The following is an 18,562-nucleotide window of genomic DNA, read 5'->3' as shown; positions in this document are numbered from 1 at the left end:
CCCGTGAAAATAATATGCCTCGAGAAAACATTTTTATTATGTATACTGCCCATTTAATATTTAATTCAACAAGGTTAGTAAAATGACTTACTGATATTTCCATTCTCGTCACTTTTTTCAAAAATTAGTATAAAGTCACTTTTTATTATTTATTGATTAGATTCTGATGCAGTTAATCACTAGAATACCGTCAACTTAGATATTTGTTACAGGTATTCAAACGTCTTGTAAATTTTACGATTGATTAGTTACGAAATTGACCGGACATTTGATGTACTTAAAAATAATCATGATTGTTTACAACACTAATATAGTTTGACACTAATTAATAAGGGTATACACACCTGGCAGTCATTTTATAAAATACTTTATGAACAATGCCCTTTGGCATTTATCTTATTAAAACTAACATTATATAAATAACACATAGCTGAGAGGGTGATAGAGCAGATTTTTACCCCGGGAAAACATTGTCAACTGAGGCGAAGCCAAGGTTGACAATGTCTTTTCGAGGGGTAACAATCTGCTCTATCACCCTCTCAGATATGTGTTATTTAATTTATTATACTAAATGTCATTACTGTCGATTAAATTTCAAATTCAGAGCAATAAACTATGACGTCTTGTACATAACAACCATCCGTATTTAATAAAGCGCACACTTGATCAAGCGTCTCCGTGAAGGGTAATAGAGTATTTGCCATAGGATAGAGTCGTATTTAATAAAGCGCACACTTGATCAAGCGTCTCCGTGAAGGGAAATAGAGTATTTGCCATAGAATAGAGTCGTATTTAATAAAGCGCACACTTGATCAAGCGTCTCCATGAAGGGTAATAGAGTAAATTAACACCCTCGTATTAGCCAATCAAAATATGGCATTTTAACGTGAAGTATAATAAATACCGTTATTGACCTGTCGACAGGAAAACATAGATCGATTACAAAATCTTTTAACCATGTTAACTTCGAAACTACCGAACGTATGCATATATTTTCGCGGAATTTATTTTCGCGATTTTCGTTTATCCGCCAAAATAAGCGAAAATAAACCGCTATACGGTATCAAGGAAGAAAAAGTTGTTTTGTAGACTTAACTGCATTTATTGGTCTGTACTGCTTAAGCATAAAGAATATTGTGAACACATCAACAGTGGTTATTGTGACTATATTAATCTTGCTTTCAATTAAACTCCCACAGTTTATTATATTATGCTCTACTGAATGCCACAAAGCCCTATATTAATAAAATTACCAAATATTGAAATCTTTTAAAAGATCATTTCTTTAAGTCTCAATTCATCTTTCTTTTAGTGTAGAACCACCTCGGTGGTGTCGTGGTAGCGTGTTTGCCCAGAGTGCGGGAGGTCGAGGGTTCGAACCCCACCGGGTCAAACCAAAGACTTTAAAATTGGTTTTTGCTGCTTCTCCGCCAAGCACGCGGCATTAAGGAGTAAGAGCAAAGACTGGTCGGCTCGGAGTCAGAATAATGTGTCCGGTAAGGTGATATGTCTTCCTGTGGACTGTTATCTTGTGAACTAGCATGTTAAAAATCCGGCTCAGCGTGTCGGTCTAGTACAAAGCAGGGTTAATATTCATATTACGTTAATATGTTCTCATCCTGGATATGCATATTGATTTGCGCTGGACGTTAAGCACCCATCCATCATCATCATCATCTTTTAGTGTAAAGATTTTACTTCCATATGTAGTATAGATAATTTTGTAATACGTCACATCCGGGAAAAAACACAGTATATTCTTGTTGTTTTGGAGAAGACGAGACAAAGCTGTAAAACTTGTGTCTGGTCCATTTGTCATTTTAAACAATACAATATGTTTAAACCAATGTACCTTGAATTTTCTTAAACATCTTGAATTAATTTGTATTCTTTTTTATTAGATATTGATGAGTGTCTCAGCAATCCATGTCAAAATATGGGTACATGTGTTGATAGGATAAATGGATATACCTGTACTTGTTTGAATGGTTATTCGGGTACTCATTGTCAAATAGGTAAACATTATTTCTACTTATGTATGACAAGACGATGAACATGTCAATGCAATTACTTATTTTTAAAATGTTTGATATGTGGGTAATTTGATGAATTGAAACAATTTTTTAAAGTAGCGGAATATACCAAAGAAACAATAAAAATCATCATTCGAAGTGAAACCGGAAAACCCATGGCAAAAAAAGAAAAAATGGCGAAAGAACAAACCACAATCTACAAAATACTACATAGAAAACTGAAGACTGAGAAACACGAACCCCATCAAAAACCGGGGTGTTCTCATGTTCACCGGAAGACTAAGTCTTTTGCAACTTTAAATCTACCAGAACGTCTTCTAATTTCATAACACTTATTTATTTACAGATATCGATGAATGTGCAAGTTCGCCTTGTTCTGCTAGTGGAGGATACTGCGCTGACCACGTCAATGGTTTTACTTGTCTTTGCAAGAAAGGTTACACAGGCAGACTGTGCAGTTCAGGTAATTTTTTAAATTGTCAATTAAGGAAAATTACAAAATAGAACATTATGAAATAGTTACGTCCGACGCACTTTTCCTGACTTATCTTCATCAGAAACGCTCAAAGCCAAAATGTGAAAACCAAGTATGTTTAAGACCTGAAAAACTTGAAGAGCCTTATGACAAAAAGTACCCCAATTCTATCTCGGGTCAACTTTGCTTGAGGGAATTTGAACCTTAGTTTCAAATAATTAAAGTAGAAAGAAAGGAATAGTAGTACATGTTCATATAAAGTGATTTAGGAAACACCACGCCGAAAAAAATCTCTCTTTGCAGGGCTTCTTCGTCTTATGCGTAAAGTTTTATCTGTTAAGTACAAAAAGATTTCAAACTCAGTACTTGCAGTATTTAGGTATAAATATTTTTGAAAGAATAATTTTTTGAACATCATAAGAACCGTCTAATTTTAAATATAAATAAAACAATGTAATTCCTTACTAAGCAAATTTTTTTAAAAACATATAAGATTACAAATAGCTCTTTGCAAACTATCAATTAAGCGTGAGATGAAATTGATATACCTTTTAAATGAAAATAACACAAATGATTATCAAGGTCTACTTATTTACTATAACAGTTATAGAAGTGTGATGATTCCTTTATCAGTCATTCATACATTTCATTAATCTTAAATGTTAGATCTAACTTACACTGTTATTGAAAATCAATGTTTTCGTTATTCACACAAAACTTTCGTTTAGTGAAAGGGACAAATGGCAGGAATCGGTCATTCTTTAGATGAGAAAGGCCCTAGAAAAGTGTTTTGTCTACAACATAAAACAGAAGAAGTAATCTTTTTCTGCAATATATGTGAAAACCTTATTTGTCGAGATTGCATTAAAGAATTCGCTCACGAACACAATCGGGAATCAAAAAGTGAAGAGTCTCAGTTTATAAAATTCAGCGAAAGAGTTTCAAAATCCAAGATATCATTGCAAAAGTATTTAGAAAATGCAAAAAATGATCGACTTCCTAAATTACGAGAAAATCTGACTAAAGTTAAAGAATTGAAGGAAAATAAGAAAGCAACTAACATACAGTTGAAGAAACAAATAAACGAACGAGCAGATGCAATGATTCGAGAAATAAATGATATCCGATCGAAACTTCTCGTAGAGAGTGACGACATTCAGCTTGAAAATGACAAAGTGCTCACTGACAAGCAGTTTACTATTGAAGAGCATATAAATATGTTTGAAAGATCTCAAGTTACAGGAAAGAAGTCGTTGGAGAAAGGTAGTGAACAAGAAATCATCTACGAAGAAATCAAAGTACGCGATTTTATCAAAGATCGAGAGCCTCTTGATGTTGAAGACTCTGTTGATTCTCCAAAATATGTCGTGGGAGATACCGATTATATTGTCATCAAGCAGATGATAGGAAATGTTTTTTCCAAGACAAAGAAAGAACCAAAAAAAACGCAGACCAAGTTTGAAGTAACTGCTATTCCATTTTCGTTCGGAGATATTGATATTGAAGGTATTTGTCCAATCAGTAAAGACAAAACATGGGTTCACCCAAGGAAATCAAACAAATGTTTCCTCGTAAATCGATACGGTGCAAAAGATACTGATATGGATGTCGGATTTAGCATTACAAGTTTTGCGCTTTGTCCCAATGGAGATTTATATTTATCGGACTATACTAACCAAAACATTATGCTCCTGAAACCAAAAACGAAACCTAAAATGGTATACAGTACAGCTACGTCTAGGTTGTTTCCGGTTGGCATTTGCCTGTGCAAGAATGGAGACATATTAATGTGTCAGGTGGATGAATACACTTACAAGGCAAACGACAAGAGCAGACGAATGGTGCTGCGCGTGTCCGACAAATTCAAGAAACAACTTCAGATTGACAGAGCCAAGGATGCTTCCCGATATTTTGTATTACCTGAAATCGTTGTTGAAAATAAAAATCGAGATATTTGTGTTCTTAACCGAACTGACACTAAAACGGGAAAAGTAATGGTCTTCAACGACGATGGTTATTTAAAGTTTAACCACTCAAAATCCAAAGGACCATTTAATCCAACAGGAATTTGTTGTGACAGTGAAGCAAACATAATTATATCAGATGCAGCAAGTCACTCCGTTTACATACTTGCACCTGATGGGAAATTCATACAAGACTTTGCTCCGAGTGAAATTAGCCCTACGATTCCATGCACCATAGCTATTGATTCTGAAAACAAACTATGGGTAGGATGTTTTAATGGCAAAGCTTTTGTTATTATTTTCCGTAAGCCGATAGAGCTTTGAAGCTTCTTTTTGTACGTTTCTTTCTGTCAACTTTACGTTTGTATTAATAAAATTGTTAAAAATTGATGGTTTTATTGAAATGTTTGTTTCTACTATCTATTTCTTTTTGCTTTGAGTAGTTCATCAACACAACAATTCAATAATTTTGCAGCTATAGACATTTAAAGGAACAAAGGGTTGGTATTAAAGATTATCAAAGGGCATCGAGGGGTCACCATACGGCCTTGAACGGCTGACAAAAGTCTACAAAATTACTGAACTCGGAGGAAAATTCAAAAAGGAAAGTCCCTAATCAAATGGCAAAATCAAAAGCTCAAACACATCAAACGAATGGATAACAACTGTCATATTAAGTTATGTTAGTTTATAATTGCCCCAATTTCAAAACCGTTTGATTGTTAGACTGAAATGCACACAATTCCTGGATTGATTCATTGATTGTTGGTTGCTTTACGCCGCCTCGGTATGGATTGTTTGACAGCAACATCATGTTTCTAACCGAACTATATAAAGATGACATAATTTTACTGTATAGATAACGAAACTGTATCGAAAATTCGAGCAAAAATCAATGCAGAGTGTATTATAGACGGTTTGGTCGATTATGGTCAGGACTTTTTTTTCATGCTTACGAATATTTATATCATTTAAATTCACAAACTCTTGTTTTCGATTTTATTCAAGCAACACAATTCATAGAAATTGAAGGGCATCCAATTGAGATCTTATGTTTTTAATCCAAACGGATAATCAGATAATGTGTATATGCAGCTCAGCCAATATCATTAAACAGGGGTTCTTAAAGGAGTCTTATGGAAATTTGATCGAAAAGATGGTCGCTTATCATTCCTGAATTTGCCGTTTTGTTACCAGTATTATTTGATAAACGCATACTTCATGACCAGTTCCTGGTGAGGGTTGATGCTGCTCAATGAAGTTTTCTGTACAATGATTTATGAATTGATGTCTGTATTTCATCTTTTTTCCTTTAGTCATGTTGCTTTTTATCCTTCTCTGACTTTTGATTCCCATCCCTCCCCTCCCCTCCCTCATTGTATCTTTTTATGTTCACTGTATCTAGGGAAGTCCTGTCAGAACTGTTTTCAGAATGGGTTCAGTTCTTATTTTCCCAGAAAGGGTCAATTGTATTTGGCTACGATCATTAATATAGGGATATTATTTAGTATCTGGTTTAATCTGAGTGAATATATGCAGTTAGTCATAAATGCTCATGCAAAAACTCGTAATTCGAACTTTCCTTATTGTTTCTAGTTGATACAATGTATCATTTCCTAGTGTAACGTAAATTTCATAGATAGGGACAAATATATCGTTTGTTTTGGTTAGAATTTGGTTGTAAATAATAAAATCGAAACCTTTTGCGTTCAACAGATTGGTTTTGTTATGGGAAAAGCCCTACAATACCATAATAAACATAAAACTTTAATGTTTGCAAATCATATTTATAATAGTTCAAACATAGTACATGTACGTTTCCAAAAACAGTAACACGTGAGTTGCGCATGTAAGGGAAATATTAAAAAACGATATTTAAGTTAATTCCAGCAGCATCCCTTACATGTTTACTTGTTATTAATGGTATTATTTCGGTAAACCATATCTGTATTTGAGAATAATACACTTTCCACTCCCACATCCTATCCATATTCTGTCATCTGGGTCTTTCCCTAAAGATATCGGCATAATGCAACCACCTTTCTCGGTTATCAGGAAATGTAAAAACTCGCCACCATCTGAAACTATTTCTACAACGTTGTTAGCAGGATCAGCGATAACAATGTTTGAATACCTTGTACAACAGACGGAAGATGGGTCAAATGGCATACTAGCTCCTCTATGCTCATAAACAAAACGTAGTTTGCCTGTATCGTACAAAACACATACACGCCCTTTATCGCTTGCAATCTTATCGACAACACAAACGTCACCATTCAGGTTTTCGGCTACAGCTATTGGAAGAGTGAATATATTCTCACCCTGTTCATCTAACTCAAAGGTTACTTTCTCCTTGAATTCCTTTGTCATTCGAACTACTTTTCTTTGACTCTTTGATGTGGTATTATAAATCCATTCATCGGTTAGGCATATCAAAATGTCTTCGTCGGAGCAGACGATTATACCAATAGGATGCAGAGAAAGTGTTATTTCGGTATGAAACTTCTTCGAAGAGTCCATTGAAATTATACGGTTTATTGAATAGTCCGTCATGTAAATTTTGCCATTCTTTGATAGTGTCAAGGAGGTAACGACAAAACCGAAATCAAGGGATGACATTTGATGACCATTTACATTGACCAGTGTATTTCTACTTCCTTTCTTTGGATGCAGCCATGCCACATCACTTTTGATTGCACAAATCCCAACTATATCTTCATTACCACAAACAAACATCGAAATTTTCTGAACTTTAAGTGCAGGACGTTTATTATCTTCATTAGACAAATCTCTGATTTCCGATAAAACTGTTCCAAACATTTGCTTTAAAACAAGTTCATTCAAATCTCCGTCAACATAAATGGGGCGATCGATATCTTCGTAAATATTAATGGGTTGGAAGTTATGAAGTTGTCTTCTCAATTCTAAATCTTCGTGGATAATTTCTTCATCAAAGCCATGTTCAAGAGCTCCTTTTGCAAAAGCGTCAGCACGTTCAAAAATATCTATTCGGGCGTTAATTTGTGCAATTTTCTTTTCTATAACTGTTAAGTTTTTTTCGTGTAGGAGTTCACTCCTGTTCATCAGTTTTTCGCGAATTAGTGTTATATTTTCAATCATTTTGTCTGCTCTTGATACTATTTCTGTCAGCATGTCTTTAGTATCGTGTTCTTTTGTTTCTTGCAGCGAAATAACATCTTGCAAATTTTCACGCAATCTCGGTAATCGGGCGCTATTTAATGTTAGTAAATTGTCGGTAAGACATAATCTTGAATCTCCTACCTTTTCTTTGAATTTTAAAAAATTGTGCAGTTTATGCTCCTGTCTTACACATTCCCTACAAACTAAAAGTTCGCAGTCGTCACAGTATAAAATCACATCTTCTGTTGTATGAGTTTTACACAATACACTAGGGGACGCCATTCTCCTATCAAATCATTTAGAGAGTTCAAACTGAGAAATTGATATTTGCAATTATATATTAAATGGACGGTATTATTGTTTATCTTTAAATGAATCGCTTCATGCATTTTAAAGTAAGTTGTCTATGCGAAAAATACAGTTAAAAGAAAGTTAACGAACGTTGACGTTTACGAATATAAAATGTTTGTGGCTCATTTGTCGTTAATGGAAATGATTACAATTATAAATTCTGAATTTAAGTTTTTGAGGAGGAAAAAAACAAGCAATGCTAAGTAATATTCAATCCGTACATTTTATGTCCACATTTCTTCAAACGAATAAGGTATTTTTGCAGTCATACATTTTCACATTTTAAAGCATAATACACAATTTTTTCTGTTAATTATGTCATTAAACATTTTGATGCTCTTAGGACGATCTTATCTATTATAAAAAGTAAAATAACAAAAATACCGAACTCCAAGGAAAATTCAAAACGGAAATTCCCTTATCAAATGGCAAAATCAAAAGCTCAAACACATCACACGGATGGAAAACAACTGTCATATTCCTGACTTAGTACAGGCATTTCCTTATGTAGAAAATGGTGGATTAAACCTGGTTTTATAGCTAGCTAAACCTAAACAGCACAGCAGCTCATATCCCTAAATTCACCTCTTGGTTTCATGATATAAAAACTTATTTAAGCTTAGAAATAATTTTCAAAATGGCTGCATGATACTCATGAAATTTTTATTTTCGTTTCAGTCATTGATAATTGTGCTTCCTCTCCTTGTGTCAACGCAACGTTTTGCATAAATGCACTTCACGATTTTAATTGTAACTGTAAGTCTGGATTTACTGGGAAGCGGTGTGATACAGGTAAATAAGAAGATACTATGATAAGTTATTTTTTATTATTTAAACGGGCTTTTTCAATCGGCTAGGCGTATTTCTAGTCGATCCTTATAAAATTTACAAGGTTTCATTTTCTTGAGGGACATGATAAACTTTCGCATTTACAAAAGTAACTAGTTATATAGACGTTTTTTACGTCTCTTCGTGAAAAAAATAAATAAGTTTATTCATTAAAATCAAGGACATGTTTAAATTTGTTTTCAATGATTTTTTGACAGATATTGATGAATGTAGGAGTAGGCCATGTTCAAATGGAGGTACCTGTATAGATAGAGTCAACAGATATATATGTCATTGTCATACAGGATATACTGGACAAATATGTGAAAAAGGTACCAATTCATCATTATTTCGTAGTTATTTTAAGATTAGCTCATAAGTCTCCAGTATTTAAGTTCGCACACTTGTATATTTAGTCACAGAAATGTGTCAAAGTGCTAGTGTTTGTGGTTTCTGTAAAGATCATTTAGTATAAGATCTCGCAGTTAGTTTTTAAAATAATTGTATGGGTAAATGTGTGATATAAACTTGCTTTACTATAAAATACTTGTTAGTGTAATGAATTGTTACAATGGTATATGCTTTCCATTCTTTTGTTATTTTTATGCATAAAAATTGTTTTTTCTAGTTCAACATTTTATTCATTATAATGTTCGTAACATACACATTCTTAAGTTTACACTTTTGTTAATTTTAGACATTGATGACTGTGTTAATCACCCATGTAAACATGGTGGAACCTGTATTGACCATGTGAATAGTTTTAGTTGTCAGTGTTCCCAAGGTTACAGAGGTTTTCTGTGTGAAAAGGGTATGTTCAGCTAATAGAGGTATTCTGGTTGAAAACAGTATACTTATTATAGAACTGATGCAGATATATTATATGTGAAAAAGGCATGTGTATCTTATAACTAAAAGCATCTAGAATTAGTTTTGTTCACATTCAGGGGTACATAAAAAACAACATATTATAATATGTGTGAAATGATAGTTCCATCTTGATCCACGGAGGAATTAATGTTTGGAATTTATTTCTTATTAACTTCAAATTACAAAGTAAATATTCATACCAGGATACGCCTACCTTGTTGACGCACCCGATCTCGCTCCTTTTGGAGTTCATGCGAGTCCCTTAGATTTTTTGTGTTACCTTGATTTGTCTTCATAATCGATTTCTGAGATTTGATGATCGGTAAATTACTGTCTCAATTTAACATTGCTGTCAATATACATCTGAAAAATTACTTACATTAAATATTAAAGCACGTGTCAACACCGCAGTCATTAAGTGTTAAAATTTAAGACTAAGCAGGAGGAGTGACCCTCATATTTATTATTGTTTGGATACATTTGTCAATTTTTTTTTCAAGAATTATATGATAATTCGAGCTTATTAATTGTTGTTATTTATATTTATTATTAATGAAAGTAAATAATGTAGTAAGAAATTCTTTCAATTTTGGTTTATAATATTACATCACATGATATAATGATATTTATCACCGATAGCTCTTCTATTGCAAAGATGTGGATAGGTTCCTATATTTAGGTTGGATTTCTAACCAAATAAAATAATTGTACCAGGCAAACTTATTTTTTAAGTTGAAGAGTTATAAGCAACCCATATAGGCAATTAAGTTAATACGTATGAACGTCTTAAATCATGACAAAAGCTGTAGAAACCAAACCAGATAATTAAAATTCAAGAGACATTGACAAGACGATATAGATCATTGTTAAAAATTTTGTTTGAACTCTCCAGGTATCAATCTTTGTCAACTTCAGCCTTGCAAAAATAACGGTCAATGTACTGCCAAAGGTCACACGTACCATTGCACGTGTACTAATGGATGGACTGGTGTGAATTGTGAAACAAAGGTTATAAAGGATCAGGTATAATAACTGGAAACACACACATTGTTATAGTAAATTTAAAATTATACGAACTATCATTCTTTAAATTGTAATTATTTCTAGCATGTAATCTATACAATAGTTACAAAAGTGATGGATTATGTGTTACGGAGTGCTTAGAAAAAGAAAAAGTATAACAAGGACTTGGTGAAGTAACTAATGTAATTTATTTGCCACTTTAACAGCTTCTGTAGATATGTATAAAAAAAGATTTAGAAATGCCTTTTATTCCTTATATTTATTTCTATTTCGAACATTAAAAATGTATTCATAAATGTGAGTCAGTAATTGTTTCAATACGTGTTCTTGAAGTTATATTCATACACTATGAAAAGTTAACCAAAGATTATTGATAGAAACACTCTCAGTAAACAAATGAAATGAAAAAAAAATATGAACGCTATTTGCAATTACTTAGTTCATATTCTTTATTTTTATTTTCAGAATTGTTATGAAACTGATTACGCGGACTGCAGTTGTATGCTTTCGAGAGATCCGTCCAAAAAGGTGTTAATCGCCAACGTCATCAATAAGCGCAGTATCATTTCGTGCCTAGTAGGAACATTAATTGGCTTGTTATCAAGTCTAGGTGGCTACTTTATGTTTCTGAAATTTTGTTCTGGAATGGTTTCATCTTGGACACCTCCAAAATGGCCAAAACGTATCATTCCATCTGATTACCCGACGAGATGGCCTAGATATCCTGACAAACATATCACTCCTGTTGAACGTCATGGACCAACAAACATCTACAGAGCATCGAATGAAAGTTATGAGTTTGACAGAAGGGACTACACAAACAAACATGACTGGTAAAAACAACGGAACAAACTGTTAATAATAGTTATATGCTGTTTACCACATTTTATATTGTATCCGAACAAAAATTTATTATTCTATGTATAGTTATTAGCCTTGGTTTGTTTCACTGTAAATAAGCTACACGTTTGTTATTTTATTGCATTTTCTAGATACATGTATATTGATATTGGGTAGCCTTTTTCAATTTATTTAACAAGTGCGAATATATTGGATCGTTTTCATGATAGGATGTTCAGCAGTTTTTCTACGGTTCTGACCACTTGTAAAAATGTGTTTAAGCATACTTTTCTGTTGCATGTACACTAGAAACGCATGCATGCATTAAAACTGCTGACTTTTAGTCACATGTTAATGTAGTTAGGAGCACATTCCATTCATATTCGTATACAATCAGTTTATTGATAATAAATGAAGGAAAAGAAGAACGGAACTATGTTTGTTCAGACAGCAAATTATATTTCAAGGCTTTTTCGTTTGCTTGCATTCAGGCTACAGAAAATCGTTACACATTTTGCTACTGTTCCATTTTCAATGGCGTAGGAGCAGACTGATTTAAGTAGTGGCAAACTTCTAAAGTGACAAGCAAAAAACACAACAAAAGTTTCTATAGTCTTATAATCTAGAAGTTAGTCAGTGTTCTCTTCCATTTTATTTTTTTATATTTAATGAATTTTGTAGGCCAAAATGGGGGGGGATTGTTCCCATTGCCCCCTCCCGGCTCCTACGCCAGTGATTATCTTGTCCGGGTTGTTCCAATTTCTAGGGTCATATAGGTTGTCATACTCTTAAAACGTTTATATTTTGGGGTTCAAAATCATCTGATGAAGATTATACTTGACACACTTGTCGAGTACACTGAAATGTGTAACATACCACTACTTCTGTGGATGAACTATGAGTCTCGAAGAATAACATCACCCCGTAGCAGTTGTTAGGTACTTGTATGAATTTAATGATACTTTTTCACTATAAATTTTCAGTTGGTAAAATATGTAGTAGTTTTAAGGCTTAAGTTGTAAAATACTGATGTAGGGAGGATCTAAGTTTATAGTAGCTGTACTGTTTCGGCGCTCTGAGTGTTGGTGAATCGTTTAATGTATTTGCTTCCCAAAAATTATCAAGCATGTCAAAAGGTTATACTAAAAAAATAATACGTGTACACAGAATTTGCATTTAAGATATGAATAGTAGGAAATGTGGGTTATACGTCAATGAGACAGCAATCCAACGACACTAAAGAGGAGAGACATACAGTCTTCGACAATAATCAGATACAAGTGCAAGATACAAGATACAAGTTTTCGATATCATAAACTAGTCAAAACATTTACTAAATTTTATCATCGGTGTAAGGACATCATTCGTAAATATAACTCGACATGCAGACATCTTATACGTTCGGGTATTTCACATCCAATCTTTTATGGTAATATTCTTTACAAAGCACAAAAATGTCAGTATTCACCTCAAAAGCTAACAAAACCTTTAAACAGACTTATTAAGAAGGGATATAGTTACGATGCTGTTGTCAGGTCATTAAAGATTGCATATTTTGGCTTTAATATTGATTCACTTATAGGGTCTTTGCACCGGAATTAAACATATTTGTTCTAAAACCAGTTGTTGGCATGACACGGGTTATGTTCTTCTCATATATTTTATGATGGTATAATACTAAACCCCTAACAGGAGGGATTGTGCCTGATATTCATATGATGAAGACATAATCTTTCAATCAGTTTAATTGAGGTCTGGAGCTGGCATGTCAGTAACTGCTAGTAGTCCGTTGTTATTTATGTATTATTGTCATTTTGTTTATTTTCTTGTGTTTCCTATTCTGACATCGGACTCGGACTTCTCTTAAACTGAGTTTTACTGTGCGTACTGTTGTACGTTTGTTTTTTCTACATTGGCTAGAGGTATAGGGGGAGGGTTGAGATCTCAAAAAACATGTTTAACCCCGCCGCATTTTTGCGCCTGTCCCAAGTCAGGAGCCTCTGGCCTTTGTTAGTCTTGTATCATTTTTAATTTTAGTTTCTTGTGTATAATTTGGAGTTTAGTATGACGTCCAGGATCACACAACTAGTATACATATTTGTTTAGGGGCCAGCTGAAGGACGCCTCCGGGTGCGGGAGTTTCTCGCTGCATTGCAGACCCATTGGTGGCCTTCGGCTGTTGTCTGCTCTATGGTCGGGTTGTTGTCTCTTTGACACATTCCCCATTTCCATTCTCAATTTTACATTATTTCAAGCTCTATATCGCTCCGTGTCTTAAAAAAAATCGAAGAAATTCAACGGAAAGGAAAAGATCGGCTATAAACAAACATGTTTATTGCTATTGATGTAGAACAGAAAAAGATGACACGGATGTGTTTGATAAATAATATCAAAGGAACAGCTCTTTTATTGTCGTTCTTCATCCTGACTTTGCTTAATAGGAAAATATCATAGAGGAAAAACGTTAGGCTAGTGGTTTAATTTTCAGTGATAAAATGGAACTTTGGATTTTTTTTATATTTGCTGTCATTGTGCAAACATCCATGTAAAGGACAACATGATGACAAAAGACACCATGACTGAAATTTCATCTGTAGAAAACTTAATGATCTTCAAAAAAAGAAATATTTTAGAGGCCACTTATTTTTTTCAGTTTTCATTTGAACTATGATCCCACAGAGGGAACTGTTGCCATTAACATGAATGTATGTGCCATGACAGACATTATTGTGAAATATAAAATTATTTTGATATCACTGAAAATTGATACCTATTTATGGATATAATACGCATTTATTGGTATCTTCTCCAATCAGTTACAGTGGTTTCTATTTTGATAATATTTACATGGAAAATTATCTGCGCAGATGACAAATTCTTTTAAGAGGCACTGAAATAAGCGATAATTCATTGGTAAATAGACATCAATACTTAAAGTGTTTTTTAAACGTTTTATGACAGGAAGCAACTTATTAATTATTATATCTATTTAGATAGACTACTTTGAGCTTATCACCATTCCTTAGTCACTAACGTGCCGAATACTGTTAAATGTTCAATGATTATCTTGAATAAAACGAAAGAGAACATTGTAAACTATTTAAAAAAGTCTTGTCTTTAGAAAATCAAGATACGAAAATTCATATCCTAATAAATGATATTTTGATTACCTATCACTATAAAACTACTGTCTTAATTTATTTTCTCCTTTTTCATTGCTTTATTATGCAAATATCTGCAACAATTCGTACTGGATAAACTTACCAACGCTGCTATCCATCGCCTTACAGTACCTTTTTAAATATGATAAAATGTTTTAATGATTAACATGAAATCCGTCAAATGATCAATGATACAATACTCTAATCATATTTCATTTAATTAGGTTCTCTAATATGTATGTAACCCTCAGGCAACTCAAGAAAAAAATCTAGACTAAACTGTTCCATTTTTACCAGATTAGAGTAAAGGGATCTTCATACAAAAGTTATCAATATGTTCTTCGAGTAAATCTAAACATTTGGGCTGCTAAACACAATACATTATGATATTACAAATGTCTAAAGTCGACCTCTCTTTGTAAAAATTGTCTGCTAGATAAGTTAAAGTCAGCTGACAGTAAGAAAGGAGTCTACCTTCTATAGAACCAGTCATTGAATAATCTTATATCATTTTCAAGTGAAGATGGTAAAAAATAAGTCAGCTCGAAGTCGAAAGGATTATTTTCTAACATGACAAAAATTTGTCTGAAACAAAGAAATCAACCTGTTGTCGGCAGACAAAAAGTGCGCATGTGTCTAGACGTTTCAAAAATACTTTTCTGGTCAATACGAATATTTGACTCTTCACTAATGACCTTACAGATTAAAATACAGCAATGCATTCGGAAAATTTCGGAGGTTTCTAGAATTCCAAATCCATACGAATATTGGGCTCTTTTTAAATGAATTTACAGTATACAATATTGAAATACAACAATTCATGCGATGTTGTGTCATGTTATAAGCTCTTCTTTATTTTCTATTTCCTTTCTTCTTACGGTTTTATCATTCTCATTTAAAAAGTTAAATGCTTTAGAATACCACCCGCAAGTGTTGTTTTATTTGATTTGTAATTGATTTTACGTTTTAGTCCAACTTATCTACTTAACTTTCTCAACAACCAAAGAACCTGTTTTATTTACATACATGACTTCCTAGTTCTATAGATTAACGATTAACCAATGTGAAATATCCAGTCAATCAATAATTTTTAATTTTTATTGGTTATCAATTGAAGAGAGTGTTATACATGTAGGAAGAGGAAGATCATAATTCATTTGTGTATACTTATACTGGCATACGAGCAAAACTTGTGCGAACACAGTACTTCATTTCAACTTGTCGGTGTATACATAAAATGGTTTATGAGTAATTGACCTTAAGAATCAATAGAATTCGAAAATTTCCCGTCAAATTGAAATGTTAATTTGGGTTACTTGGGTTTCCTTCCTTTTAGTTTTGATCAATCTGCTTCGTGTGAGCTCATGCTTTAATTAAAGGATCTTCAGACTTATGGTTCAAAATTTTACTTCGAATCTTCTGATATATAAATGATATGTTTCCATGGAGTATTTTCTACGACTGCATTTTCATAAATGTATGTACATCATCAGGATTTAGGACTCCGTTTCTTGTTGATTACATTACCTATTTTAGATCTCATTACAAGCATTAAGTTTAGTTTGTTTAAGACTTATTAAGAAAAGCTGTGATTATGAACATTCCTACCAAAACCACTCAAATTTAAATTCTCTAAACTATTAGACGACATAAAAGATGCAAGCAAATGTTCTTTTCTGGAAATAATTCAAATGTATGATTATATTTCAATATACGAAAAAACAAGGAACAAATCGATGCATGTGAAACGTAATTATTCAGCCTTTTTCAAGACGATGGCATGTTAGTGACAATATTATGAACCCTGGTGTACTAGCTGGACACACCAAGCCAATTTTTTCAAATGCAACCTCACAGTGTATCACTCCACAGAAAGAGATGTTACCTTAGGGACACATTTGTCAGACTCCGAGCCGTTTAGTCTTTTCTATTTAACGAGCATGCTACCACGAGACTGCTGTGGTGGTGTGCCAAATTTAAAACAAGTAATTCTCGAAATGTTTTCCAACGTCATATTAACCTCTCGAAGTTGAACTTGTGTAAAACATAGAGGCTCCAGTGACCCGGTATCGGTTATCTGGTATAATTGCACAAAATACATACAATGCAACTACAAAATATTTGTGTTGAATGTAAACTATATGGGCCAATTTAAAATTTTGTCTGGTTGATCATTTCTGCTGGACAGAGGTTTTCGCCTATCCATTTAGACTTTCAAGATGATAGGCAAAATGAAAAAAATGGGTTAAAAATGTGATTTCGTGGAGACAGCTCATGTAAGCAGTCGATTGACGACTTCAGTCATATTGACTTCTGTGAAGACATTGTCTTGCTGATCGTTTTTGCTGTTCGAAGTTTCGGTTTATCTATTATATTTTTCACACTAATTATTGAAAAAACTACATAATGTCCGGAAAATTTGTCAAAATATTAATTAAAGGCGTTAACTCCAATAAGGATTCGACTGACCACTATAGAATATGAAATGACTTCAGCTATTTGGACTGACTTTATAAAGTTATCTTGTTGATCGTACTTTTTACTGTTTAAAGTTTCTCTCTATCTACTAAGACAAAAACGCAAAAATGGATATAAATCATCACTTAAAGCTAATAATTCCAATGAGAGGTCAACAACAGATTTCTGTCATTTACTGATTTGTGGATCTTGTCTTGCTGGTCATTTGTTATTTTCAAAAGCTAATTCTCTACATTATTATTGTTTTCAAAGGTATAGCAAAAAAAGCAAGAATTCTTAAAAGGAGTCGAATGACCATTTCAGCAGTTCAACTAATTTGTAGATCTTGTTTTGCTTATCGCTTTTACTATTTCAAGTTTCCATCAATCTATTAAAATAGAATAGGAAAAAAACGCTAGAAAGGATTAAATTCGTCACAAAAGGACAATCACTCTTAAAACAAGTCGTCTGATATTGTCATGTGCTCTCTAACTGAAACGGTGTTTAAGATTTTATGATACAAACTTTCACTTCGAATCTTCTGATTTCTAAAAGTTATATCCCCATGAAATATTTTCTATAATTCCTTTTTTTTTAAATGTTTGTACAGTATCACCATTTAAGGGAGTCGTCTGACAGTTTTAGTCAAGAAGCCCAAAAATATATATATATAAAAACAGATATTTACTGAGTGGATTTTTTCACATTTGTATTTATCGTTTATATACTAGGAAGTCATTTAAGTAAGTAAAATATATTCGTTTATTGTTGAGAAAATTGAGTACATAAGTGAGTGACACAAAATCAATTATAAATCAAAACAAGACTATTGAACATTTAAGGATTGAATTACAAAAAGAAAAACAGTAAGAAAAAAATAGAAATAGAAAATAAAGAAGCGTATATAACATAGCACGAATTGTTGTATTTTATTTTTTGGAGGTAGATCTGAGTTTTCTCTTTTGAATTGTTGTACATTTTTTATTTCGAGGCCTTTTATAGCTGACTATGCGGTATGGATTTTGCTCATTTTTGAAGGTCGTGCGGTGACCCATAGTTTTAAACTTCTATGTCATTTGGTGTCTTGTGGAGAATTGTCTCATTGGCAATCATACCACATCTTCTTATTTTTATATTAAACTGGTTTTTTTTTCATTCTTTATAATATCAGCGTTCATAACATTTGTCAAGCTGTACATACCTTCAGTGTGGACAAGCTGTACATACCTTCAGTGTGGACAAGCTGAACGTACCTTCAGTGTGGACAAGCTGTACATACCTTCAGGGTGGACAAGCTGAACGTACCTTCAGTGTGGACACGCTGTACATACCTTCAGTGTGGACAAGCTGAACGTACCTTCAGTGTGGACAAGCTGTACATACCTTCAGTGTGGACAAGCTGAACGTACCTTCAGTGTG

At 33.2% G+C, this 18,562-nt stretch overlaps 3 protein-coding genes across 3 annotated transcripts in view; 2 read left to right on the top strand and 1 right to left on the bottom strand.

The window, feature by feature from the left end:
• Positions 1–18,562, top strand: part of LOC127736940 (fibrillin-2-like) — a 120,288-nt gene that overhangs the window by 88,834 nt on the left and 12,892 nt on the right. The window contains exons 69-75 of the mRNA XM_052247503.1: positions 1,902–2,015; positions 2,380–2,496; positions 8,643–8,756; positions 9,011–9,124; positions 9,490–9,603; positions 10,555–10,685; positions 11,151–11,520. Of these exons, the coding sequence (XP_052103463.1) occupies positions 1,902–2,015; positions 2,380–2,496; positions 8,643–8,756; positions 9,011–9,124; positions 9,490–9,603; positions 10,555–10,685; positions 11,151–11,520 (1,074 nt within the window). The remainder of the gene's footprint in view (positions 1–1,901; positions 2,016–2,379; positions 2,497–8,642; positions 8,757–9,010; positions 9,125–9,489; positions 9,604–10,554; positions 10,686–11,150; positions 11,521–18,562) is intronic.
• LOC127738130 (uncharacterized) lies at positions 3,183–4,862 on the top strand. The gene has a single exon (XM_052249258.1). The coding sequence runs from the start codon at positions 3,249–3,251 to the stop codon at positions 4,794–4,796; it is 1,548 nt and encodes a 515-aa protein (XP_052105218.1). The 5' UTR covers positions 3,183–3,248; the 3' UTR covers positions 4,797–4,862.
• On the bottom strand, positions 6,224–7,962 carry LOC127738131 (tripartite motif-containing protein 2-like). Its single transcript, XM_052249259.1, has one exon. It carries the CDS (start codon positions 7,893–7,895, stop codon positions 6,399–6,401), a length of 1,497 nt encoding a protein of 498 aa, XP_052105219.1. The 5' UTR covers positions 7,896–7,962; the 3' UTR covers positions 6,224–6,398.

The sequence above is a fragment of the Mytilus californianus genome, unplaced genomic scaffold, assembly GCF_021869535.1.
Source record: "Mytilus californianus isolate M0D057914Y unplaced genomic scaffold, xbMytCali1.0.p SCAF_4, whole genome shotgun sequence".
Lineage (NCBI taxonomy): Eukaryota > Metazoa > Mollusca > Bivalvia > Mytilida > Mytilidae > Mytilus > Mytilus californianus.
Note: the sequence above shows the minus strand (reverse complement) of the source record. Positions and strands in the feature narration are given on the sequence as shown.